Source organism: Hyaena hyaena, unplaced genomic scaffold, assembly GCF_003009895.1.
Source record: "Hyaena hyaena isolate Hyena2069 unplaced genomic scaffold, ASM300989v1 scaffold_4, whole genome shotgun sequence".
Classification (NCBI taxonomy): domain Eukaryota; kingdom Metazoa; phylum Chordata; class Mammalia; order Carnivora; family Hyaenidae; genus Hyaena; species Hyaena hyaena.
In genome coordinates this window covers 1,828,097-1,854,842 of record NW_024080636.1, presented here as the reverse complement: position 1 = coordinate 1,854,842, position 26,746 = coordinate 1,828,097, and the positions used below count along the sequence as shown (strand labels likewise).

Here is a 26,746-nt window from a genome sequence, read left to right as displayed (position 1 = left end):
TCACTGCCTCTGCAAACTAAGAAAACGAAAGGAAGAAGGAAAATCAAAGCGTAATGACTATTCAAGGGAAACTACTTACAGTTCAGGATCCAGTGTGTCATTTTTTCTCTTAGAAAATTGTTCTTTATTTATTGTACTAAGGAGAAAAGAGGGACACAATGAGAAAAAGTGACATGGAAACAGGAGTAATCTGATCACTATTCTAACCAAAGGAACAAATCTTGTAAATGGATTATTTAAATCTTCTAAGAAAATACTGAGAACACATACATTAAACAAGTATATTCTTGGCTCCCACAAAATACATATTAACATAAAGGAATGTCTTTGGTTTTGGAAAGGAATTTGCAGTAAATCTATTTCCCCTTATATATGTATGCATGTATGTACTTAATTTATTCTGAAAAGAGAGCAAATGAGCAAGGATTAGGGAAGAGGCAGAGAGGGGGAAAGAGAGAGAATCCTAAGCAGGCTCCACACTGTCAGTGCAGAGCCTGACACAGGGCTTGAACTCATGAACTGTGATATCATGACCTGAGCTGAGATCAAGAGTCAGATGCTTAATTAACTCAGCCACCCCTCTTCCTTTTTAAATCTTGTCTACCACTCTTAATATTAGGTATTTATTCCTTTTCTTCTTTTTTAAAGATTTTATTTTTAGGTAATCTCTACACCCAACCTGAGGCTTGAATTCACGACACTGAGATCAAGAGTCACATGCTCCACTGACTGAGCCAGCCAGGTGCCCCCAGTATATGTATCATTTAATAGTTTAATGTTCCTAGACTGGGCTATGAAAGATAGTGTATACGGAAGGAGCTAAGCCACTATTTAAAATTAATACTCTAAAAATAGATTAAAAAAAATTAATGCTCAAGTCAAACAACTTTTTCTATTAATAAAAAATCTCAGTATTAAGAAGACATTTTTCAGGTTACTTATAGTTACCCAGAAAGGGTAATTTTAAAGAGTAAAAAGTCTTCATTTTATAGTATTCATTTTAAAACTACAAGGCCTCCTATCCTGAAATCTAGCATACCACATGGCTCCAAGCCTCACGAATATAGAAGCCAACAGTCTTATCCCTTCTCTATCTAGAATAAACTTCAGGAGGCCCAACTTTGATTACTGTGATTCCTCTTCACAAAAATGATAACATCTCCACTTTTAAACCCTTTCCTACAAGTTACAGTCTAGACATTATTCTGTAATGGCCAAAGCCATTGTGACTCAAAGTGTGTTCTAAAGACCAGCAGGACAGAAAGAGCTGGGAGCCTGTCAACAATGCAGGCTGTGAGGCCCACTATAGACCTGCAGAACTGGATGGGGGTTTCTATACTCTTCGGTTAAGAGATGCACTGTCCTAAGGTTTAGGACATGGGGGAAGGCACTCATCAGTGCTACCAGTGGTAAGGCTGCCTTCCTTTCCTGCATCAGAGAAACCTAGTTAAGAGCTGTCAGCCTAGGAGCACCTGGGTGGCTCAGTCGGTTAGGTGTCCGACTTCGGCTCAGGTCATGATCTCACAGTTCATGGGTTCGAGCCTCGCGTTGGGCTCTGTGCTGAACGCTTGCTCAGAGCCTAGAGCCTGCTTCGGATTCTGTGTCTCCTCTCTCTGCCCTTCTCCCCCCACCCCCTGCCCCACTCATGCTCTCTCTAAAATAAATAAACGTAAAAAAAAATTAAAAACAAAAAACAAACAAATAGAGCTGTCAGCCTAATGTAGCCAAGGGTCAGAAAACATGGTTCTATAAGGCTCCAGGGAAGCCAGCATCCACTCTCCAGACCAGCACCAGACTCTACCACACCATATGTCAATAGTGACTGAAGGAAAAGTGCAAACTTCAAGACTTAATTTGGAGAAATGAACCAGTTTTTCCTCAGAAGCCCTATTTTTAGTAGTACTAGTACTATATACTATATGTACTAGTATATACCATATATAGTATATACTAGTATTATAACAATTCCACACTTTCTGGAATGTTCTGAACTGCTTTTGTTTAATATACATTAAACCAGGAAAGAAGAAACGCAAGCATATTAAAAGCACACCAAAGAGTTTTCTTTCTAAAACAGTACATACTTGACACACAGTGTCTCACTACTTCTTAAGGATCAGAAGAACTATTAACTAACTTAGCCTATGTCTGAAAATTTGTCCTGGCATTTACCAAGAGCTTGTGAGGCTGTAAATGCCCAAGCAAGTCTCTCTCTTCTAGGTCACTCTTATAAGTGGCTAATTCCCCCGGTGTTAAATTATATTCATGGTTATAGTGATTTTGTTATTGTGAACCTATGTGATGAGGCTGTTAAGGTAGTTATTTGTTCAATTCCCCTCAAACTTAAACCAGTTAATAATGAAGTTCCCTTTTAAACAGAGATCTAAAATGACCATCCAGTGTTGATAGATTTCCTAGATCAGCACTGACAGAACTTTCTGCTGTGATGGAAATTTTCTCTCTGTGTGCTGACCAACATGCCAGCCCCTAACCACAGTTGTCTATTGAGCACTTGAAATGTGAATTTTACACTTTATTTCCTTTTAAATTAATTTGCATTTAAATAGCAAACTGTGGCTAATGGCTACTATACTGGTGGTGTAACTCTAGACCACTTAAGAGCTTTAGCACAGTCACTGGACAACACTCCAAGATAGCACTTGCCAAAATAATGCAGTTACTTACGTTTGAGGCTGGGAAGGGTCATCCCCCAAAGAAACGCTCTCCCCTTGGATTTCATTGAAACACTTCTCACAGAAATGATACCTGTCGGCAAGAAGGCCATACTGGGGTGAACTGTTCCGTTCACACAACACAGCCCAAGCCAAGCAACGAAGCCACCAATCACAGCAGGCCAAGGAGGGGAACGGGAGCAGAGAGCAGGTCATCAACGGCGACAAGGACATTCAATGATGCAGATTTATGGGCCCCACAGTTTGGGTTTTTTTTGTTTTTGTTTTTTGTTTTTTTTGCAATCAAAGCCAAGTGCGGACAACGACAAGCATGAGGGAGAAAAAAAAAAACACAAAACAAACGAAGAAATGAGGGATTGCAGGACAACAAAAAACATAAAAGCAAGACAAGACAACACAAAGCAGAAAGCCAAGGCAAAGCACAGATTAGCATTAAATATCTCAAATGGGATCACAAGTAGCAAATGATTACAGCAAATAAAACAAAAAAGTTTCACTTACACAGACCTACACCCTTTCATTTTACTAATTAATGTTATCTGATGCAAATAATCAAAAAGGGGAAGGAAAAATATACTGGAGAGAGAATTGCTAATCTATTACTGAAACATAGCAATCACACACTTCTCCCCATTTCCAATTAACAACAAATGACAAAAAATCCACTACAATATAAGACCAGAAAGCAATCACCTAAAAACCCTGGATTGAAAAAATAACACAAAAAAATTTTTTTGATTCCCAAGGTAATCACGTAAGTTAAAAAAAATTCTTTATTTTTCAATGAAAAATCTGCACAAGAGCTTAAATATGGATTGTAGTCATCAACTGAAGTTTAAAAGGCAAAAAAGAAAGGCAGTGGTATGTGCGGGCACATGACAACACGTTCTTTGGGTACAAGATTATAAACAATGTAGACTGATGTTAAAAATTCAAACAGGTATAAATGTCAAGACTGCGGCAGGAGAAAAGCTTCATGCCAGTTGGTAACTTTTTTTTAACGAAAGTGCTTTTAACAACTTGAGCTTTTCTCTGGAGTATTAAGAGTGAAAAACTATGGATTCTAATGATTACAACAAAGCATTAGGAGAGCGCACCTAACTTTCTGTTGACAAAACAAAAAGTTTAAGTGACTTTTTCAAAGCTGAAATGCATCTGTAGCACACAAGTTCAGCAAAAGCTACCACCACTAGCTTGGTTTTAGTACAGGATATTAACTGCCCAGCCTTGTTATTACCGTTTCAGAGCCCCAAGTAAACATTCTGCGCAAGTTATACTATGAGCTGATTAATGAATATAAGAGAGATGGTGGTTAAGATAGATTAGTGAATGCCGTCTGTGGGGGCACAGCCACTGTTTGGGCAGGAGAAAATAAGGCAGGGAGTCTAATTCATCAGAACCCTACCATCCGCTGTCATATGCAAGTCTTTTCATGTAACAGTCTGGTGCACACCTATTTTTATAGATACCCCTTTTTATATGCTTAACAGGGGCAAAGCAGAAACTCTGAAATCCTGTTTTCAAATGCTCTGAGAAGAATAATATACTGATATGTTGCACACAAAAACGAAACGTTTCCCAAATGATATAGCTGGCTAACAAATTTCTGGTTAAAAGTTTTTGGGAAAGGCAATAGCAGTAGTTTCATGGACAAAAAAACACTAATCGGTTCACAAATAGCGGGGGCCAGGATGTAATCCCATCTATGCCACCAACTCTGTGAGCTGCTTAACCTCCCAAGGCTTTGAGTTCTGCCTTACAAATAATAAGGGGCCAAACAACTGACACAAGGCCATTTCCTGCTAGAAAACTACACTAATTCTGCAAACAAAGGCAGAGTGTTAGGACCAGAACTTGTGCTGTACAGCTGTTTTCAAGCAAGGTACACATGACCATGAACGTATGTGTGCTGGTCCATCTGCATGCACTCCCTGGACACACGGATACGCGGACCACGGTCCACAACAGCTGAGCTTACCTGTTCTGATAACTGTAGTAAGTGGCATCACGAGGGATTGTGCATAATTGTTTGCCATAGCAACAGAGTGTCTGTGGAGAGAACTCCAACTGCAATAGAAACCATTTGTTAAATAGTACACAGGCCTGAAAGACAAGCTAGAGTATTTATACTGGCAAATCAGAAACAAAAGTCAGTGAAAGTTCTCATTTATATAACAAGCTATTTTAGTTTCCAAGAGAATATGCAGAACCACAGCCACTCTAGTTTACTATATGACAGCAGTCCCACTGATCCACAAGCAAAGACCATGAGTGGATGCCTAAGATTGTGGACAGCACCAAACCCTATACATACTGTGCTTTGTACCTATGACAAAGTTAACTTACAAATTAGGCACAGTAAGAGATTAATAACTAATATTAAGTTGAACAATTACAACACCATACTGTAATAAAAACTCTGTGATTGTGGCCTCTTCTCAATATGTTACTGTACTGTACCCATCCCTCTTGTGATGATAGAAGGTATAAGGCCTAGGTGATGAGATGAAGGCATTGTGATGTAGCATAAAGGATATTGACCTTTTGACAATATGTCAGAAGGTAGATCTCTGCTTCTGGACTGTGGCTGACTGAAATGGTGGGAAGTGAAATCACAGGTATGGAGGAACTACGGTACTGTATTATTTCATCACTCCGAGGTAAGCTTAGCAGTCATATCCTTCAGCCACTTAGCAAAAAACTCAGCAGGACAACAGGAGCTGCACGGGAACTGGTATGCACGGAAAAACTGGTACACGCCAGGCACTGTGCACCCATGGATGAGTAAGATCCAAATCCCGACTATGAGTTTACAATCTGATGATTCAGGATTCTATCAGTCAAGTTTTCAATAATTCTTATCCATGCAAAAATTTCTTACCTTTCTGCCACAACAATATCCAAGGCTTTGCATTACTGGGTCAATTTCTTGTTCAAAGACCTCAGACAGCTTGGAGCAGTATTTGTACACCCGTGATGTTTTCCGATTATACAACCAGGCATTGTTGAACATAAGCCAGATGTCATCCACATACTGCCAGGGCTCCTGATACTGTCCAGTGTCTAACTTCCTCTTGATGGTGGAAAGATCCATGGGGCTTTTCACAATATCAAAGTAATCCTAGAAGGGTTAAGTGACACCAAGCAACATTATAGAGTCTCAGTGTATATATATTTTTTAATGTTTTATTTATTTCTAGGAGAGAGAGAGAGACAGCATGAGCAGGGGAGGGTCAGAGAGAGAGGGAGTCACAGACTGAAACAGGCTCCAGGCTCTGAGCTGGCAGTCAGCACAGAGCCCGACGCGGGGCTNGACTGAAACAGGCTCCAGGCTCTGAGCTGGCAGTCAGCACAGAGCCCGACGCGGGGCTCGAACCCACGAACCGCGAGATCATGACCTAAGCGAAAGTCGGACGCTTAAACGACTAAGCCACCCAGGCGCCCCAGAGTCTCAGTATATTTAAGATGAATGCGGTGTCTTCCTATAATCATTAATTTTCCAGAAAAGTTAAGTCTCTGACCTGACTATATGTCCAAGGAATTAAGTGATGCCTATCACTTCTTTAAATTATTGGGCTACAAAGATAATGAAGCAACTCAGAAGGCAGAAATAACAGCGTTAAAACTTTCCAGACTGCAGGCTGATGATCTACTGAAACCCCAGATTCTTTACCGTAGTGTATGTGCAGTCCATTTAAAGACCAAGAAGTAAAACAGCCTTAACATTTTAGTATTAAAAGGGGCCTACTCTTGAGAAAACTAAGCCCAGTGAACATCAGTGATCTAAGGCCTCAGAAAAAAACAGGAAAAAAGAAGTTCCTAAAGGATTTTGTCCCTGCAAGTACTCCACTGCCTTCTCTAAAACCACTGATAAGTGTCAAATGCAGCCTGCCAGCAGCCTGATGTGTAAAGGCAATTTTAAAAACAGAGGAAGCTGATTTTACCGCAGCAACTGCTATTCAGGTGATAAAAATAAACAAACCTATGACCCAGTAATCACAATCCTAGGTATATACCCCAAAGAAACAAAAACATATGCCCCACAAAAATTTTGTACATGAATGTTCATTCACAGCAGCACTATCCTCAATAGCCAAAAAGCTTAACAACTCAGTCCATCACCCAATGAGTGGGTAGAGAAAATGTGGTAGAGTCAGTCATACAAATGGAATCAAATACTGGTTCATGCTACAATATGGAAGAACCCTGAAAGAAGTCAGTCACAAAGAAACACATACTACAGAATTCCATTTAATGAAACATCCAGAATAAACAAATCCACAGAGACAGAAGTAGACTAGTGGTTGGATGGGGACGGACATGGGCATGAGTGTTCATGGACACAGGGCTTCTTTTCTGGGGATGAAAATGATCTAAAATGGACTGTGGTAATAGCTGCACAATTCTGTCAATTCACAAAAATCACTGAATTGTACAATTTAAGTGTCTTGTATAATACGTGAATTATACCTGAATAAAGCTGTTAACAAAACAAAACAAAACAAAACAAAAAACCAAAAGTCCCAACACAGGGGCACCTGGGTGGCTCAGTTGGTTAAACATCTGAGTCTTGATTTTGGCTCAGGTCATGATCTCACAGTGAGGAGATCGAGCACGGGATGGTTTTGGGGGTCCGTGCTGGGTGTGGAGCCTGCTTAAGATTCTCTCTTACTTTCTTTCTGCTTCTCCCCCACTCACATTCATGAACACTCTCTAAAAAAAAAAAAAAGTGCCACCACATACTTACAGGGATTCCTAGAAGTTGAGGGTCCACAGGTTGACGAAAGGGAAGGGATTCTGGATCCTGTCGGTAAAGTGCCTCCAATGTTGGCATCAGTGCCTGTCGTAACTCTTCTGGTTTGAAAACTTAAAAGCATATGTGAAATTAGTTATCAATTAAGCAAAAGAAAAAGAAAACGCTCAAGCTGAAGCTCTAAAAAAATCTCAATGGCCACAAAACACAAAACTGCCTGCACGGTCTCCATGGAAATAACCCTTAGGGCACACTTTCTAATTCTTGGTCCACATCAGGTGGTGCCTTTAAAACACCATGCCTAGTCAGCTTTAAATACCCTTCAAAGCTCAGTTACCTTTTCAATCAGAAATTCAGTTAATATAGTCTTGATCAAGCAGAAACAGAATCCTAAGCATTTGAAAAATTTATGAAGACTCTGGTCAAAAAAACCTTCCAAAAGATACTAGTGATGACAGGGATGGGGTGGGGTGGGTGCTGTCAAAGAAGAACAGAAAGAAGTCCTCACTCATGAGAACAGTATATAACAAGTCAGAAGACCTGGTATGGTCTTAACGCTAAAGGAATCAGAACCTCTGCAGGGAGGAATCCCTCATTAAACTGCTTGATGTTTTAGAGCTTAGGAGGATTAGGAGGAGGACAGATTACCTTAATGGCAAACGTGAGGTTTAAGTCTAAATAAAGCGAGAACTAAATTATTATTGCCAAAACAACAGACTCAATTGATCAAATTTCACTCTAATGTGCTGAGCATGTTTCCTAAAGGTCAGGAAAGATTGCTGGTGTATCCCAAATGGAATTAACTTAAGCTATTATTTAAGAAGCTACTCATTAAAGGTCCAGGTTTGAGCTTTAAAACACTCTAAGCAAAGGCTTTGTTACTTCTTCTATTTACAAATTAGTTGTATCTTCAAGAGGGCATATTTGTTAGTACTTTAGATTATTTTTCACTTCATGGTGGGAGGAGCCATGAGAAAAACAGGAGAGAGGATTCTTTGTTTCTCATATCATATCTGGGTGTACTCAAAAGTAACAAACTCGAACAAATTTGTGAAATTAACTGTTTTAAAGACGGATTCCTAATAGTAAGATTGGGTTTCTTGCAGCCTACATTAATACACCTCGATTATAGAAACCTTATTTAAATCAAGTAAATTTTTAACCCCAACATTTTAAGCTACGTTGTATATATATACAGCGTCTTTAGGAGCCAGCAGATTGCTCCCTTTAAAGAAGCCCTACCTGTGCCATAGAGGGTGTCACTAGAGCTATAAGTTCTAGTCCCAAAGTTGGTAAATCATTTGAGGGAATTAAACAGAACTTAACACTTTGTATTAAGCAGAGCTGCTTGCTTGGTTTGACTCACTACTATATAGGAGCTGGCTGGGAGCAGACTGAATCGGCCTGCCTGGGTTCACTTAACCAGCCGAGTAAAGCCAGGGCAGGCTACTTACTTAACCTTGCCCAGCCTCAGGTTTTCAGTAACGTCCCAGAGGTATTGTCACGTTAGGAGATGAGACAGGGCAGGTGTGTGGCACGGTGCCTGGTGTCAACAATAGGTTGACAATAAATAGTACTATTATCACTGCTACTATTTCCTGCATTTTAGTCAACGATAAGTAACAATTTTTTGCTCTGAGGAAAAGATTTTGAGGGGCACCCAATCCTGGAGAAATTTTTTGCTCTGAGGAAAAGATTTTGAGGGGCACCCAATCCTGGAGAAATGATGGGTGTGACTGACCTGGCAAGTGTAGGTAGAAAATATACCCACCACAGGAAAGAAAAAGTCTTCTCCAACATTAGTAATAACACAGAGACCAGACCAAAAGTGTCTCAAGCTTAATGAAATCACATCAAAGACCATTTCTGAGACCCAAGAAGGCTGACCCCATCCTACTCCAAGTCTGTGGTTTAATTGCTACCTCCAGGAACATAGAGCCTAAGAGACCTACTCTTCTTCTTTGACTGTCCCGGGGCTGGAGATGACTGGGTAGCTAAAGCACTCGGCTGGTCTTCCTCCTCTTTTGTTTCAGGTTTTAACTCTGTGCCTCTCTCTTCTGTTTCTGTAGGTTCCATTTTACAGTCTTCTGCTTTAGTCTGAAAGACAAGGTAAAATATTTATTATTCCAAAGACTCATCACCAGGAAGCAGTAAGATCACGGTCTTATTTACTCCTTCCTGTGGACATATCCGAAGACCCTTTCTCACGTGGAAATCAATGAAATGAGACCTAATTAACAGACTACTTTCCTGTAACATGTTTAGTGGGGTACCTAGATGGAGGCCCTACCCACATAACAGCAGTCACTGCCCTACTCTCACCTCTGGAATATCTTCTGGCTGCGTATCTGCTGGTTCTGGTTGATCCACTTCCATCTTAGCCTCCATTTTCACTTCCTGTGAGGGCTGCTTCTCAGGAATGGTCTGAGAATTCACTTCTGTGCTACTAGTAGATGGAGGGTTTGATACCTGCCCTTCAATGCTTACAGCTGGTTGGGAAAGCTGGGCAGAAAGAGGGGGGGAAAAAACAAAAAAAGTTTGCCATTTATACAACTAGAATTGAAGCTCTGCGTCAGGATGGTATGATTAACCACCTATTTTGAGGCTATAGTATCACTCTATTCATTTATGGTGCTTTCATGTACTTGGCCCGTTTTCCTCCCTTGAACTAAATCGTGCTTAAGAACAAGAGACTGAGGACTTGCAAATACGGACTGGCTGCTGTAAAGAAGAAAGCCAGCAACAGTTTCTGCACTGGCTGTCATTCTGTGGCAGCGTGGGAGGGGTGGGGTCTCAGAGATGACAGCTCTGAAGAGCTCACGTTTACAAAGTGGAAAGAAGAGAAGGATGACTATTTTGTTTTGTTTTGATCTTTTCGATGGGAAAAGCCGCAAATGTACAGAAAAAGTACAGAGAATAAAATGAACTCCCACACTCAGTGGCTGCTTTGTATCACCACATTTTAATGGGATAACTACCAATTTCTTTTTCCCAAGTCTTCCAATAAAAATACCTCATACTGAGTAGTTAGTATTTTCAGGAACTACCCCAATCAAAAGCTTCCTTTCTGCACTCTGCCGTTCCCTGCCTATCAGAGGCCGCTTACTTATAGTGTTTTATGAAGTAGCTATTACTCATGGGACTTTCTGGCTCACCAGCATGACAGAGAACTAAAATATTAAGTATCAGTGAACAAGCAGAAAGTTCTATACCTTGACACACAGAATTAGTAAAGATATAACTATTAGATGTGAACTTAGATTTCCACTACATACATAATGAGCCTCTCACAAGAAAGCTACAGACTGTTCCAGGCCCCTACTTTTCTCATCTTAGGTCATGATTTTCTTCCTTTCTTTTTTTTTTAGTATAAGTTACTGATGATCCTTTTTCTTTTTAAAAATTTTTTTCTTTTTAATGTTTTATTCATTTCTGAGAGAGAGAGAGACAGCATGAGCAGGGGAGGGTCAGAGAGAGAGGGAGACACAGAATCCGAAGCAGCCTCCAGGCTCTGAGCTAGCTGTCAGCACAGAGCCCGACATGGGGCCTGAACCCATGAACCGTGAGATCATGACCTGAGCTGAAGTCAGATGCCCAATTGACTAAGCCACCCAGGCACCCCAGGTCATGATTTTCTAACCATGGCTCGGACCACGGACATTCATAAATTCATGGTTTTGTTCATTTGCCCTCAAATATTACAGCTCAGGCTGCCTGAAAAAGATTCTTTCAAAATATATAAAATTTATATATTGTACTAAACATACTACAGATGCTTTCTGCTTGTCATCCCACTTATATGCCTTTAAGCCTCGGAACACAAAACACACCATGGGCCACATCAGACCTAAACAAAACCTTTGAGCTCCCTCCATGCTAGGTACTAGCAGGGGAAGAAAGAACAGGAAAGGAAAAGAAAGTTCCTTACTACAAAGAGATTCTGGTCTACCGGGGGAGACAACACAATACAGAACAGAAACAGCACATAAAAAATCTAACATGACGGTACAACTGGAAGGACTCTGCTTACCGGAGTTGCAGGCTGGGGAGGCAGCAGCGGCGCCGTTGGGGTGGGAACAGACGCTGCTGTACTCTGCTGCGAGAGAGGTTGCTGCTGCGGCTGGTCAGCAGAAGGGGCAGCAGGAAGTGAAGGCTGAACTTGGGGAGGAAGTTGCGTTGGTGGTGGTGTAGGTGTCTGCCTTGGAGGCGGATGGAGAGCTTGGGTCTGTGGCCCAGGTGGCAGGGCTGGAGGTGTAGGGACAGGGGCTGGAATTGCTGCTGCTGGTGGCTGCTGAGCCCCTATGCTTGGGGGAGTGTGGTGAGGCGTGGGGGTGCGACTAGGTACTGGAGAGGGTGAATTCTGATGCAGAGCTGATTGAGGGAGAGGGGGACAGTGAATGTGGCTCCCTTGAGACCCTGGAGGCATTATAGGAGAATTCACAGGACAGGAAGAACTGGACATCTGTGCCTGGTAAATGAGAAACATAACAAGATGGCAATTTAAAACTCACGAAAGAAGTAATTATATAGGCAGGCTATATACGCAACATGCTTCCACTTCAAAATATGTCAAAAATCTTGTTATTTGTGGCGTGTCTTTAGATAATCCGAGCAATATAGTACTTAATTAAGTAGGCTTCCAAAAAAATCCACCAGAATGGCCACAGCCCCTGTAGGGGCACGAGACAGTTAAGTCCACAGTATTTTCTGTCCAGCTATGGTCTCTTCAGTCACAGTTCTTTCTTCTACATTATAGTTCTAAAATTTCATTTTAAAAAGTGTTTACTACGATAAAAAATGGTTACAACTATCAATTTAATCTATTTTCTTGTTTATAACAGTAGCACTGCTATGTCACTATAATCTCATGTTCATAATACCATCTGTCCTTAATTGTTATTAAAAACTTTAAAAAATCATCTATTTTCACCCAATATTTGCTTCCAGATCATAAAAACAAACAAACCCATCCACGAGACATACTTGAGACACCGGTGCCTGACCACCAGACGGAGCCAAAGGCATATTCGTTACATTCATTCCCTGTGTTGAGAACTGAGTCTGGGGAAGGAACTGGCTCTGGCTGGAAGGCTGCTGCATGCGAGGCCCATAGCCCATAGGCTGCAGAGGGGAAAACAATAAACACAGAGCACCAGATTGCTCCATTATGGTTATTCTAATACGGCCAGAATCCCCAACTACTCTGGTTCTGCTGAGGGGACAGTGGGGTAGGAAAGGAAGAAACAACAGACTCTCACGCAAAGATAATGGAGAATACCCTCACAGCTGACCAAGGCCTAGTCCAAAGCAACTATAGGAGCTTATACACAAACCAATTCTCTGATACACAAATGCACCCGACAAGGTACAGAAGTAACTGCTTTTGCATACTGTTTGTTAAGTGACCGTGAACTACAACTTCACAAGGTCTTTGCTCATGTCATGATACTGTAACATCACAAATATTCTTTTTATAAAAATTTTAATGTTTTATTTTATTTTATTTTTTTTTTGAGAGAGAGAGACAGCATGAGTAGGGGAGGGTCAGAGAAAGAGGAAGACACAGAATCCAAAGACAGGCTCCAGGCTCTGAGCTAGATGTCAGCACAGAGCCTGATGCGGGGCGCAAACCACGAACTGTGAGATCATGACTTGAGCTAAAGCCGGACACTCAACCAACTGAGCCACCCAGGTGTCCCTGTAACATCACAAATTTTAAGACTCCATATTCGGTTCAATTAAAATCTTACAAAAGTTGTGGCTGAACTTGGTAGCATTCATGGTCCACAAATACTTGAGGTTTGTTACATTTCTTTCTTTTTTTTTTTTTTTTGGTGAAAATATGTTTATAGATTTATTTATAATAGCCAACAACTGGAAACATTAAAAATGTTCATCAATAGGGGCATCTGGGTGGCTCAGTTGGTTGAGTGTCAGACTTCAGCTGAGGTCATGATCTTGCTGTTTATGGGTTCAAGCACCGCATCAGGCTCTGTGCTGACTGCCAGCTCAGAGCCTGGAGCCGGCTTCGGATTCTGCGTCTCCCTCTCTCTCTGACCCTCCCCTGCTCACACTGTCTCTCCCTCTCTCAGAAAAAAATAAAAAAAAATTTTTTTTAAATAAAAAAATAAAAAAGTCCATCAATAGAAAAGAATAAACAAATTGTGGCACACTCACAAAACTGAGTATTACTCAGCAATAAATAATGAATTACTGGGGGGCCTGAGTGGCTCAGTTGGTGAAGCGTCTAACCTCGGCTCAGGTCATATGCTTAAAGCTTTTGAGTTTGAGCCCCATGTCAGGCTCTGTGCTGACAGCTCAGAGCCTGGAGCCTGCTTTGGATTCTGTGTCTCCCTCTCTCTCTCCGCCCCTCCCCCATACATACTGTTTTTCTCTCAAAAATAAACATTAAAAAAAGAGAGAATAAATTAGTGATATGAACATCAAAACCATTATGTTGCGCCAAAAAGGTAAGGCACAATACAGTATATTTGAATGATTCCATTTGTATGAAGTTGAGAAACAGGTAAAGCGAATCCAAGTTACAGAAATCATGGTATTGATTGTCAAAGGAGATAGGAATGGAGTAGAACGGGGCATGAGGGTACTCTTTAGCAGAAATGTGCTTTATCTTGAGGACTGTTACATTTCATTTATAAAATTCCCAACAAACATAGGCCTTTGAGGAAGGAATTATGAAATACCAAAGGCCCAAACTTCATAATCTAAGAATTGTATTTATCTTCTAAACATGGCAGTATGGTGCCAAGACATTATGCTAGACCACTCCAAAATGGCTCAAGGACTGGAGGCACTAGCTAATAATGAAAGGGTAAGGACTGGGGTTAACATGGAAAGGTGGATTGCATAAGGAGCAGTGAGATACTCAGAGTCCCTCTTCTCCAATGTCTAGAACCAAGCAACCATTCCTCCTTCACTCTTGCAAGTGATAGTTGTGTGTTTGGTGAGCATTATAAAAGAGAGAGGACTATCAAAGTGTGCAGACTACTAAACAATGAGATTCCAGGGAAAGGTGACTGGATGCTCTTATGAGTTTTTAAAAAAATTTTTTTTATGTTTATTTTTTTGAGAAAGAGCAAGCTAGGGAGGAAAAGAGACAGACAGACACAGAGTCAACTATATTGGATCCTATAATATGTATACTTTAGAAAGTTGGTTTTTCATTTAAAGTTGTAAACAGCTTTTTTTTTTTTTGTAGTTGATTCATTTTTGAGACAGACAGAGCATGAGTGGGGGAGGGGCAGAGAGAGAGAGAGAGACAGACAGACAGACACACAGAATCTGAAACCGGCTCCAGGCTCTGAGTTGTCAGCATAGATGTCCAGCCTGATGCGGGACTCGAACCCACAAATCATGGGATCATGACCTGAGCCAAAGTCGGACGCTTAACCAACTTGAGTCACCTAGGCATCCCAAGCTGTAAACAGCTTTTACGCCACCATACAAGTTCAGAAATTATTGTTTAAAGAGCATTACAATTTATAAATATACCACCATTTAACCATGAAGAACCCCTTACTGTACATTCACGATATCGCCTTTTTCCCCCCAAAACAGAGTACATAATACAAGATCCTTAACATGGATTTTCTCCAAATGATATCCTTTTGGTATCTTAGTGATGATTTCTTTAGGATAAATTTCTAAAAATAATTTATAGGTAAATGAGATATATGAAAATTAGGGATTTTAGTATTTACTGACTGCCTAATTATGGTACATGATTTAGTTTTTTCCTATTCCACTTTAAAAATATCTACCCTCAACTCTAAAACACATATATAACCATTTATTAAGTGTAAACTAAAGGCCAAATACAATAGAATTAGAGATAAAAATCAAGATTAAAGGTTACTCACTTATAATTAGCTATTTAAGCAATTGTAAGTTTTGTTTACAAAGTAGAAACAGATAATAAGGATTTTTTAAATGTTAGGTAAAGGCCAAATGATTACCCAAAGATGTCAAACTTACTGGGTTGAGAGATCCAGGCTGAGCTAACTGTCCATGGTGCTGAAGAGGAGAGGTTTGCCGGGGTCCAATCGGGGGCTGGGGCATACTCATCTGGCCAAATTGATTCAAACCTGTGAGTAAGTACAAAATATTAGATCTGAATACCTTCATGGAACTGGAGAACTAAAAGAAGAATTCTTCTGATGCTGTGACATTTTATCAGGACAAATAAAGGAACCTGTTTTTAACTGTGAATGAAATGGTTCCATTTACAGCCACAGAAGTACACTGTTAATTAACATACGGTCTCTGAATAAAATTTTACAATTTAAACTAAAACCCGCCTTGACCAGTTGTTTTTACTGAAGAGAGAGAGAGAGAGAGAGAGAGAGAGAGAGACAGCGAGCGAGCGGGTGGGCACAAGCTAGGGAGGGTCAGAGAGACAGGAAGACACAGAATCTGAAGTAGGCTCGAGGCTCTGAGCTGTCAGCACACAGCTCGACATGGGGCTTGAAACCCCAGACCGTTAGATTGCGATCTGAGCTGAAGTCAGACACCTAACTAACTAAGCCATCTAGGTACCTGGACCGGTTGTTCTCAAAGGATGCTCGATCATTTCATGTCTTTTCCACCTACCAGCCAAACTGTATTCCACACCCTTCCTTTTTCCCTGGGCTCCAAATCCAAAATATTTTCTGATTTCTCAAGTAGGACACACACTGCTAGCCTGAGGCAGGAATTAGGTTAACAAGACTAATCTTGCAGTACACCAGAGACTCTTCTAAAAAGTCACGGATGGGCACCTGGGTGGCTCAGTTGGTTGAGCATCAGACTCTTGGTTTGGCTCAGGTCATGATCTCACAGTCTGTGGGTTTGAGCACCATGCCGGATTCCACACTGACAGTGTGAAGCCTGCTTATGATTCTCTTTCAAAATAAATTTAGAAATAAAAATTCAAAAGTCATGGTGAGGGGCACCTGGTTGGATCAGCTGGTAGAGCATGGGACTCTATGATCTCAGGATCATGAATTCAAGCCCCACGTTGGATGTAGGGCTTATTAAAAAAAAAAAAAAAAAAAAAAAAAAGCCATGGTAAAATACATGAAACTCGTTCACAACTTACCAGGCTGTGGTGTTATCCGAGGCATCATCTGGTTTGGCACACTGCCACGGATCATAGATGGGTCAGGGAGAGGGCCATCTAGAGTAGAATAGAGAAATGGTTAGAAAATCATCTTTAGCCAGTGGCACTTCTGTTTAAAAAAAAAAAGGCGGGGGGGCGCCTGGGTGGCTCAGTCGGTTAAGTGTCCAACTTCGGCTCAGGTCATGATCTCACGGTTTGTGGGTTTGAGCCCCACATCGGGCTCTGTGCTGACAGCAAGCTCAGAGCCTGGAGGCTGCTTCAGATTCTGGATCTCCCTCTCTCTCTGACCTCCCCTGCTCATGCTGTCTCTCTCTCTCTCCCAGAAATAAATAAAAACATTGAAAAAAAATTAAATAAAAATTAAAAAAGATAAAAAAAAAGAAAAAACCCACAAAATACTTTTAGTAATACCTTGAAAAATTCAGCCTGAATCTCCAAAGAATAAAGCTATAAATTTTGACAAGAACCTGAAGAAAATGTTAGTTCTGGAATATAAGAAAAGCCTCCAAATAGTTACAGTATATTCTATACTTTCCGTGTTGACATGAAAATATAAATTCTTTAAATTTAAAAAAAAGAGAAAGGCTACTATAGCATTTAATATGCTACTGTTTGACTAAGCTGGAGTTTTTGGTTGGTATCTGGGAGAATGCCTTCAACAGAAAGCCACACATTTTATTCAGTGACCAGATATGATAGTGTACCACCCCAAGAATATAGGTTTCTATGCACACAAACCCACTTTAAATAACTCAGGTATTCTACTGCTCTACATATTGTACATATATCTCTTAAAAGTTTTTTTTATTTTAACATTTATTTATTCTTGTGAGAGACAGAGCATGAGCAGGGGACGGGCAGAGAGATAGACAGACAGACAGACAGACACGGAGAATCTGAAGCAAGCTTCAGGCTCTGAGCTGTCAACATACAGCCTGACACGGGGCTCAACCTCACAAACTGTGAGATCATGACCTGAGCCAAAGTTGGACGCTTAACCGACTGAGACACCCAGGCACCGCGCATCTCTTAAATACCAAAAGTAGGAAGAACTAAACAAGACATCAAAATGTCAATACAGTTGAGCCTTGACCAACATTTGAACTTTGCAAGTCCACTTACATGTGGACTTTTTTTGGTAAATGTATATTTCTTATGATTCTTTTCTTTACCCTATTTTTCTATAGGAACACAGTATTTAATATATATACATGCAAAATGTGTTAACTGTTCACGTTATCCCTAAGCCTTTTGGTCAATAAGTTTTTTTGGGGAGTCAAAGTTTTATGTAAATTTTCAACTGGGCAGAGGTCGGCGCCGCTAACCCCTGGGTTGTTCAAGGGTCAACTATATGTAATTCTAGTGCATTCTTGGATTATTTGCACATCCTCTAGCATAGTACTTTGCAACTTTTCTACACATCATTGTGCAGATCAAATAATATTTCTACAGCATCATGAGAAAAGACAGGATGCTTGTAGTGCCAACTCTATCTACCCTGGACATGCCCTCATCCAAAGTGCTATGCACTCAAGCCTCAGACACACTTGTGACTGACTATGCTCTAAAGAGAAGCCTACAGTGTGCAGTAATAGAAATGATCACACAACTAACTGGTTTTGTGCAGTTCAAGTTAACTAAATCCATCAAGATTTACCATTAATACTGCCCCTAATAAAGCTATAATACAAATTGAATACAGCAGAGAATTCTGAACATTTATTCATATACTCTTACTCACAGCTGTGCAAGATTTCTAAAAATTACATGTATACCCTATGTTCATAATATAAAAATTAGAGAACAGAGATAATAAATCTCTATACTTTTTTTTTTTAATTTTTTTTTTAATGTTTTTATTTATTTCTAGGAGAGAGAGAGACAGCTTGAGCAGGGGAGGGTCAGAGAGAGAGGGAGTCACAGACTGAAACAGCCTCCAGGCTCTGAGCCAGCAGTCAGCACAGAGCCCGACGCGGGGCTCGAACCCACGAACCGCGAGATCATGACCTAAGCGAAAGTCGGACGCTTAACCGACTAAGCCACCCAGGCGCCCCAAATCTCTATACTTTTAATCCTCCACGTGTATATTCATCTATACTTTATATGAAAGCAAGATTTCCATCTAATATGCAAGAAACTTTTCCCCTGTCAATAACATGGATAAGTGTTGCAAGCTAAATCCCAGCAGAGACCAGGCAGTTAGTATCCATCAATGGGAAAGAGCAGGCATTTTCAACAGGGCAAAGGGAGCAATGGGGATGAAATGGGGAAAGCACAACTCTGATGATAAGTAGACATGACTGTAGCGAGAGACTGTGGTGCCACTGTGGGGAAAAGAAGGCCAAAGCTGCTAGATCCTTCCATTTTAAGGAAACCAGAAATCAAAATTTTTAAGTGTTTATTTATTTGGGGGCGGGGGGGTGGACAGAGGAGTAGAGAGAGACAGGGAGAGAGAGAATCCCAATCAGGTTCCACATGGTCAGTGTGGAGCCCAATGTGGGGCTTGAACCCATGAACAGTTATATCATGACCTGCTGAAACCAAGAGGAGGATACTTTAAGTGACTGAGCAGCCACCCAGGTGCCCCCTAATGCAAAATCTTTTCAAATGTGTGAAAATAATCAAATGAAAAAACAAAAACCTAATTATACTGCTTACAGCCAGTTCACTTTCATTTAAAACTACAATGCACATGATGGTTTTACTGACTGCACAGTATACACGTGCAATAAAACCTACTGTGGGCCCAGTAGGCAGCTCTTACATTTTGTCATAAGGAACATCTGATGAACATTTGAAGGGATATTTTTTTTTTTTAATGTTTTTTTATTTATTTCTAGGAGAGAGAGAGAGAGAGAGAGACAGCGTGAGCAGGGGAGGGTCAGAGAGAGAGGGAGTCACAGACTGAAACTGGCTCCAGGCTCTGAGCTGTCATTCAGCACAGAGCCCGACTCGGGGCTCGAACCCACGAACCGCGAGATCATGACCTAAGCGAAAGTCGGACGCTTAACCGACTAAGCCACCCAGGCGCCCCTTGAAGGGATATTTTGATGACAATATATGTATATATACAGAGACACATATAAAACTATTAATTAAAATGTTTATCATTCACATTTAAATATTCCCAAGGCAAAATACACACATAGACTGAACAGACTCCTTAAAAAACACAACACCAGGGGCACCTGAGTGGCTCAGTCAGTTAAGCGTCCGACTTCGGCTCAGGTCACAACCTCACCGTTTGTGGGTTCGAGCCCCGCGTCGGGCTCTGTGCTGACAGCTAGCTCAGAGCCTGGAGCCTGCTTCAGATTCTGTGTCTCCCTCTCTCTATCTGACCCTCCCCTGGTCACGCTGTCTCTCTCTCTCATAAATAAATAAAAACACTTAAAAAATTAAAAAAACAAAACAAAACACACAACACCAAAAATATCCAAGTAAGCCTATCACCACCACAAGCAACCCATATTAACAAATTAGCATTGAGACATATGGGTATCTCAGTCAGTTAAGTGTCCGACTCTTGGATTTTGGCTCAGGTCATGACCTTGTGGTTCATGAGATTAAGTCACGCACTGGACTCAGCAATGAGTGTGGGGGCCTGCTTGGTATTCTCCCTCCCTCCCTCCGTCTACCCTCCTGCCCTCCACCTCACCCCCCGCATACACCACACTGGCACATGCTCTTTCTCTCAAAAAACAAAAAACACCCCACACAGATAATATACATACTTGTCAACTTTCTCTTAAAATTTTTATGTTTGCAAAAAAAAAAAATTGAGAGGTCAGCTCCTTATTCAAACTCGTTAACAATTAGGTACATCATTTGCAGACTGCACATAATATATACTGTTTATATTAATCACTTATAAACATCTAATTCTTTTTAATGTTTATTTATTTTTGAGAGAGAGAGAGAGAGAGAGAGAGAGAGAGCACGAGCTGGGGAGGGGCAGAGAGAGAGGGAGACACAGAATCTGAAACAGGCTCCAGGTTCTGAGCTGTCAGCAGAGAGCCTGATGCAGGGCTCGAATCCACGGACCGCGAGATCATGACCTGAGTCGAAGTCAGACACTTAACCGACTGAGCCACTTAGGTGCCCCTATAAACATCTTTCTAAGCCAATACGGATATCTACCAGAATCACCCTTTGATTATACAATGCATGCCCTTTGCGTAAAAAAAAAAACTTTACAGAAATGTAAAAATTGGAAAGTTCATGTCTTCCATATTCCTTCCTCCTACTCCTAATCATTTTCTCATGTAAATATATAAATGAGAAATAAATCATACTCAATAGATCACATTAAAGGAGTATAAAAACTGTGATATAATTGACATGACATTCTATTAGTTCCAAGTGTGCATGATTCGATATTTGTGTATGTTACAAAAGATGACCACAGTACTTCTAGTCCATCGTCTAGTCCACATCCATTACAAGTTTTTTTTCTTGTGATGAGAACGTTTAAGATAAGCTTTTATCAAGTTTCAAAAGTCCAAATACAGTGTTTTTTTAATTAAAAACATTAAATTTTGAGAGACAGAGCACAATAGAGGAGGAATGAGAGATAGACGGAGAGAGGGAGACACAGAATATGAAGCAGACTCCAGGCTTTGAGCTGTCAGCAGAGTCCAATGCGGGGTTTGAACCCATGAACCACAACATAATGACCTGAGCCAAAGTGGGACGCTTAACCGACTGAGACACCCAGGTTCCCCTACGGCATTATTAACTACAGTCACCATGCTGTATATTACACATCCTCAGGACTTCCTTATAACTGGAAGTTTGAACCTTTTGACCTCCTTTACACATTTCTTCAGCTACCCCATGCCACTAACACCCATCCTAACCCACCTCTGGCAACCACGAAACTGTTGTTATCTATGAGCTCATTTTCTTTAAGATTCCAAATTCAAGGGAAACCATATGCTATGTCTTTTTGATTTAAAGGTCCATACATGTCACAAATGGAAAGACTTCCTTTTTTTAATGACTGAATAGTACTTGTGGGTGTGGGTGACACACACTTTCTTCATCTATCGATGGATATCTTGACTATTGTAAATAATGCTACAGTGAACATCGGGGTGCATTTAATGCTTACCTTATTAAACTTTTTTTTTTTTTAAATAGTTCTTATTTATTTTTGAGACAGAGAGAGACAGAACATGAGCGGGGGAGGGGCAGAGAGAGAGGGAGACACAGAATCTGAAACAGGCTCCAGGCTCTGAGCTGCCGGCACAGAACCCAACGCAGGGCTCAAACCTACAAACCATGAGATCATGACCAAAGTCGGTCACTTAACCGACTGAACCACCCAAGCACCCCTAAACTAGTTTCTTTCTTATGGTGCACTTTGGGCCTTTTAACCTAATCAAATTAATCCTTCCTTTTCTTTATGGTTTGATTTTATTTTCTGGATGTTTCATCATGCACTTTAAGACAGTGATGAGCTAGGTTTGGTTGGGTAATTCAATTCAGCCTTTTCTTTCAGGAAAACTTTCTTCTATTACTTTTTAATTACAACTTTATTTAACATATCTTAACTGTTTACAGCCGACTGGGAAGACAAAATGCCTGGGTTTCACTCTTCGTTCAGCCATTCACTGTGTGACCACAGCAAATTAGACAACCTTTCTATGCCTTAGTTCCTTACTTGTAAAATGGGGATAACAGTACCTAACATTAGATTTCTGGATCTCTCAAATCATTTTCCTATAGATCTATCATATCTCTCAACTGGATTTTTGTTAAAGATATTTGTTTATTTGAGAGGGAGACAGAGCACGAAGGGGGTAGGGTAGGGCAGAAAAGAGAGGCAGACAGAATCTGAAGCAAGCTCCAGGCTCTGAGCTGTCCACATGGAGCCCGATGTGAGACTCTAACTCACGAACCATGAGATCATCACTTGGGCTGAAGTCAGACACTTAACTAACTGAGCCACCCAGGTGCCTCTAATTTTTTTGTTTTTAATGTAAGAGCTACAACCTGATGTGGGGCTTAAACTCATGACCCTGAGATCAAAAGTCACATGATCCATGGACTAGGCACCTCATATTTTATACTTTTTAAATTAAGCTGTTCTTAAATTCTGATATTGTTTTGTTATTGCTAATCTGGTTTTAAGCTCAGTCAACTCTCCCAGTTCCTTTTCCATTCCCTGCTGTCTTTTTATGTTTTTGTGGGGGGGGGGGGTGTGTGTAATTTTTTCTTTTGAAAATTTCCTTTTTCTGTAATAACTCTCTCCTGCAGTTTTAATTATCTACACAAGGACCACAGGATGAATCCCTTTATCTCTGTATAGGAAACGATCACCTCAGGGTGTGAGTGTGCTATTTGCTCAAAAGGATAGGTGGTATTATCTTAGAGGGGTTTCTCTGGCAGCCACACCTTGCCCTTCACCTTTAAGTAGAGGGCTCCAGATGGTTGGTTAAATCTGTTCAATCTTTCAACTGCCTGGGTAAAAAGGGGATGCTCTGGAGAAACCTCAATTAAAATATTGTAGTGTATAGTGTACGGTTACTTTAGCAATGCAATACTAGGGGCACTTAGGATGTTTCTGACGTTTTCAATAGTATAAATTATGTTACTGTGAATATTTCTATGCAACTGTACAGTTAAATTTCTAGAAACAGAACTGGATTTAAGGGAAAAAAATTTTAAATTCTCACCAGCAGCATATTCCAGAGCCATGTTATCATACAGTCATTAACACCCACTCTAACCTTTAGAGACGCCAAAAGGTCATATTGATTTTACTTGTTCTTTCATTTCCTTTTCCCATTTTTCATCTTTTCTCCCAAGTCATATACTAAGGAAACTAGATCTTTAATATTGAAAATACTTTCCTTGCGGCGCCTGGGTGGTTCAGTCGGTTAAGCGTCCGACTTCGGCTCAGGTCACAATCTCACGGTTTGTGGTTTCGAGCCCCACATCGGGCTCTGTGCTGACTGCCAGCTCAGAGCCTGGAGCCTGTTTCAGAGTCTGTATCTCCCTCTCTCTCTGACCCTCCCCTGCTCACACTGTCTGTCTCTCTCAGAAATAAATATAACATTAAAAAAAGAAAAAAAAGAAAATTCTTTCCTTGATCTGTCTATGGTATCTTCTGTTTAAGGTATCGTCTGTTGTCATTTTTTTTTCTTTAAAACTTCTAGGCAGTATCCAGTTTAAAGACATTTCTTGTTTCATTTTATATTTTCTTTGATACATTTTGTGTACTACTTTTAATTTTTGGTTTAAAATTTAAAACTTTTGATTCTTCCTCTTCCCGTGAGCGGCCTGAGGTGATCTCTGAAAATGGTTCGCTATTCACTTGACCCAGAAAAACCGACAAAATCATGGAAATCAAGATGTTCAAATCTTCGTGTTCACTTTAAGAACATACATGAAACTGCCCAGGCCATCAAGGGTATGCATATCCAAAAAGCCACTAAGTATCTTAAAGATGTCACTTTGCAGAATCAATGTCTGCCGTTCCAACGCTACAACGGTGGAGTTGGTAGGTGTGCCCAGGCCAAACAGTGGAGCTAGACACAGGGTCGGTGGTCCAAAAAGAGTGAATTTTTACTGCACATGCTTAAAAATGCAGAGAGTAATGTTGAACTTAAGGGTTTAGATGGAGATTCTCTGGTCATAAGACCACATCCAGGTGAACAAAGCCCCCAAGATGTGCGTAGAACTTACAGGGCTCATGGTCAGATTAACCCATACATGAGCTCTCCCTGCCACATTGAGATGATCCTCACTGAAAAAGAGCAGAGTGTTCCTAAACCAGAAGAGGAAGCTGCACAGAAGAAAAAGATATCCCAGAAGAGGCTGAAGAAACAAAAACTTATGGCCTGGGAGTAAATTCTACATAAAATACATGCAAATTTTAAAAGTAAAAACAGAAAGAAAAAAAAAAAACAAAAAAACCACAACAAAAAAAAACAAACCACTTTTGATTCTTCTTTAATTCACATATGGGATGGGGTAGGGATCTCATTTGACAAAACGCCAGATTTAGTATAAGCTGAAGGTCAACATATCCTTAGGGCTATTCAGCTCTATTAACATTTATTCCTGCCTGCACTCCCTACCACGCTGCTTCCACTCTCACGTAAGACTACAATTAATACCTGTAGACTTTAGACTTGGCTCAAATTTCACCGGACAAAAACTACCAGAAAACGAACTCCAGAAAGCTCTACTCTACCCAAGTGTCTCAGGTTTGCCCACCTGTCTCTATACATTAGTTACTGTCCTGGTTTAGACCATTAGCACTGAATCAGTCACAGTTCTAGTCCTGACTTTCTTGTTTCTGAACACTTATTCTCCTACATACTCAAAACACAGCTGCTTTTCCTTTGCCAGTGGGCTTCCTGTACACTCTTCCTCTGCCAAAAATGCTGTTCCTCTTCTCAATTCTTCTCCCGTTGTGGCCCAATGAGAACACTGCAGTTAACAAACGGGGCTGCTAAAGGCAAGTGGCAATCAGCAGTTCTCCACTATACTACTTAAAGGCCTGCGGGAAATGAATTTGAGCCCACTGAAAATCCTGGCACATGAGTTGGTACCTCCTCACTCAGCTGGCACTATCTACAGGTAGTCAGCTTTCCCTGACTCAAGAAATACAGAATTTTCGCTATCACAGCCTTTCTCACATCATTTAAAATAGCCTGTGTTCTTCCTCACCACTGTGTACCTAACTCATTTTACTGCTTGGAACCTCATCACGAGTCAGTGAATAAGGTAATGCATAATCATCTTGGCTATCTGGTTAATTCATTAGGTTGAGGCTGCTACACCTAGAATACTAAAACTGTCAAGATGAATTTTTAAATGCTTCTAGGAGAGCCTAGATTGTTCGGTCTTGGTCAAGCATCTGACTTTGGCTCAGGCCATGATCTTGCAGTTTATGAGTTCGAGCCCCACGTCAGACTCTGTGCTGACAACTCAGAGCCTGGAACCTCCTCTGATTCTATGTCTCCATCTCTGTCCCTCCCTTGATCATGCTCTGTCTCTGAACTATAAACAAACAGAAATTAAATGCTTCTAGGGGCGCCTGGGTGGCTCAGTTAGTTAAGCGTCCAACTTTGGCTCAGGTCAGATCTCATGGTTTGTGGGTTTGAGCCCTGCATCAGGCTGTGTACTGACAGCTCAGAGCCTGAAGCCTGTTTCCAATTCTGTCTCCCTCTCTCTCTGCCCCTCCCCCACTTATGCTATCTCAAAAATAAACTATTAAAAAAAAATTTTTAATTAAATGCTTCTAAGAAATAAATAGTTCTTAGCCTTTGAACATACTGTATCAAGAAGCAAGCGTGACAATGTTAGGTAACATGGCACTGATCGTGTGTTTAGGTTGGCAGCACCTCTGATCCTGTTCAGCACTGGCTGCCTACCACATGTAAGCTAGTATAAGCTTGTGGGCTATCATTTTCTAGGTGTTCAGTAAGAGAGAACAGTATCTTAGGTTCTAAAAATGATGCCAGATGATCAAAATACATTAAGCACTATGACCAGAAATCCTAAACATACTGTTTAATTACTGCTTTTACTAAGGGCTGAATTATTTTCTTTGCAGAGGCCAAAAGGGCCATTCAGAAACTCTAGAATAGTTATACCAGCTAATGCAAATTAATGACTTTGCTTAGAAAACATTTTCTCCCCGAAAGTAGCTATAACAAAGAGCACTTACTGGATGTCATCCCTGGTTGTGGCTGCCCCATATTAGGCCCTGGAGTCATAGGAACCGGCACCATGCCCGCAGCACTTGGTAGCAGGTTTTGTTTCTGTAGTCTAGTCCTTCGTTTTTCTTCTAGTTCTTTCTGGATCTTATAGATTTTCTCAGCTAGCAGGTGGTAGTATTCAGCCTTTTTGAATTTTGGAAATAAAACAGAGATAAGGAAAAAAGAAATTACTATTAGGTAACAGAAAAAATGAACAAAGAACAGATATTAGCTTCATTTACAGAGATAAGGAGAAACCCAAAGGGGGGGGGGAAATCTATTTTACTTTTTAAAGTTTTTATTTTAATTCGTTAGTGAACATACAGTGTTATATTAGTTTCAGGCATACAACACAGTGATCCAATACTTCATAAGTCATCTGGTGCTTATCACCAGTGAATACCTTAGTCCTCAACAAATATTCCCCCCACTTCTTTCTTCTGATAAGCACCATAAAAATCTACTTTCT

The 26,746-nt window shown here is 40.6% G+C and overlaps 1 protein-coding gene and 1 pseudogene across 1 annotated transcript in view; one reads left to right on the top strand and one right to left on the bottom strand.

The window, feature by feature from the left end:
- The window catches only part of EP300 (E1A binding protein p300), an 82,140-nt gene that overhangs the window by 14,346 nt on the left and 41,048 nt on the right, over positions 1–26,746 (bottom strand). Inside the window, exons 10-21 of the mRNA XM_039237097.1 lie at positions 26,247–26,421; positions 16,544–16,621; positions 15,442–15,551; positions 12,430–12,567; positions 11,477–11,914; positions 9,769–9,948; positions 9,399–9,543; positions 7,441–7,559; positions 5,575–5,814; positions 4,672–4,760; positions 2,686–2,766; positions 80–136 (exon numbers count right to left, since the gene is read on the bottom strand). Of these exons, the coding sequence (XP_039093028.1) occupies positions 80–136; positions 2,686–2,766; positions 4,672–4,760; positions 5,575–5,814; positions 7,441–7,559; positions 9,399–9,543; positions 9,769–9,948; positions 11,477–11,914; positions 12,430–12,567; positions 15,442–15,551; positions 16,544–16,621; positions 26,247–26,421 (1,850 nt within the window). The remainder of the gene's footprint in view (positions 1–79; positions 137–2,685; positions 2,767–4,671; positions 4,761–5,574; positions 5,815–7,440; positions 7,560–9,398; positions 9,544–9,768; positions 9,949–11,476; positions 11,915–12,429; positions 12,568–15,441; positions 15,552–16,543; positions 16,622–26,246; positions 26,422–26,746) is intronic.
- On the top strand, positions 23,850–24,418 carry LOC120235012 (annotated as a pseudogene).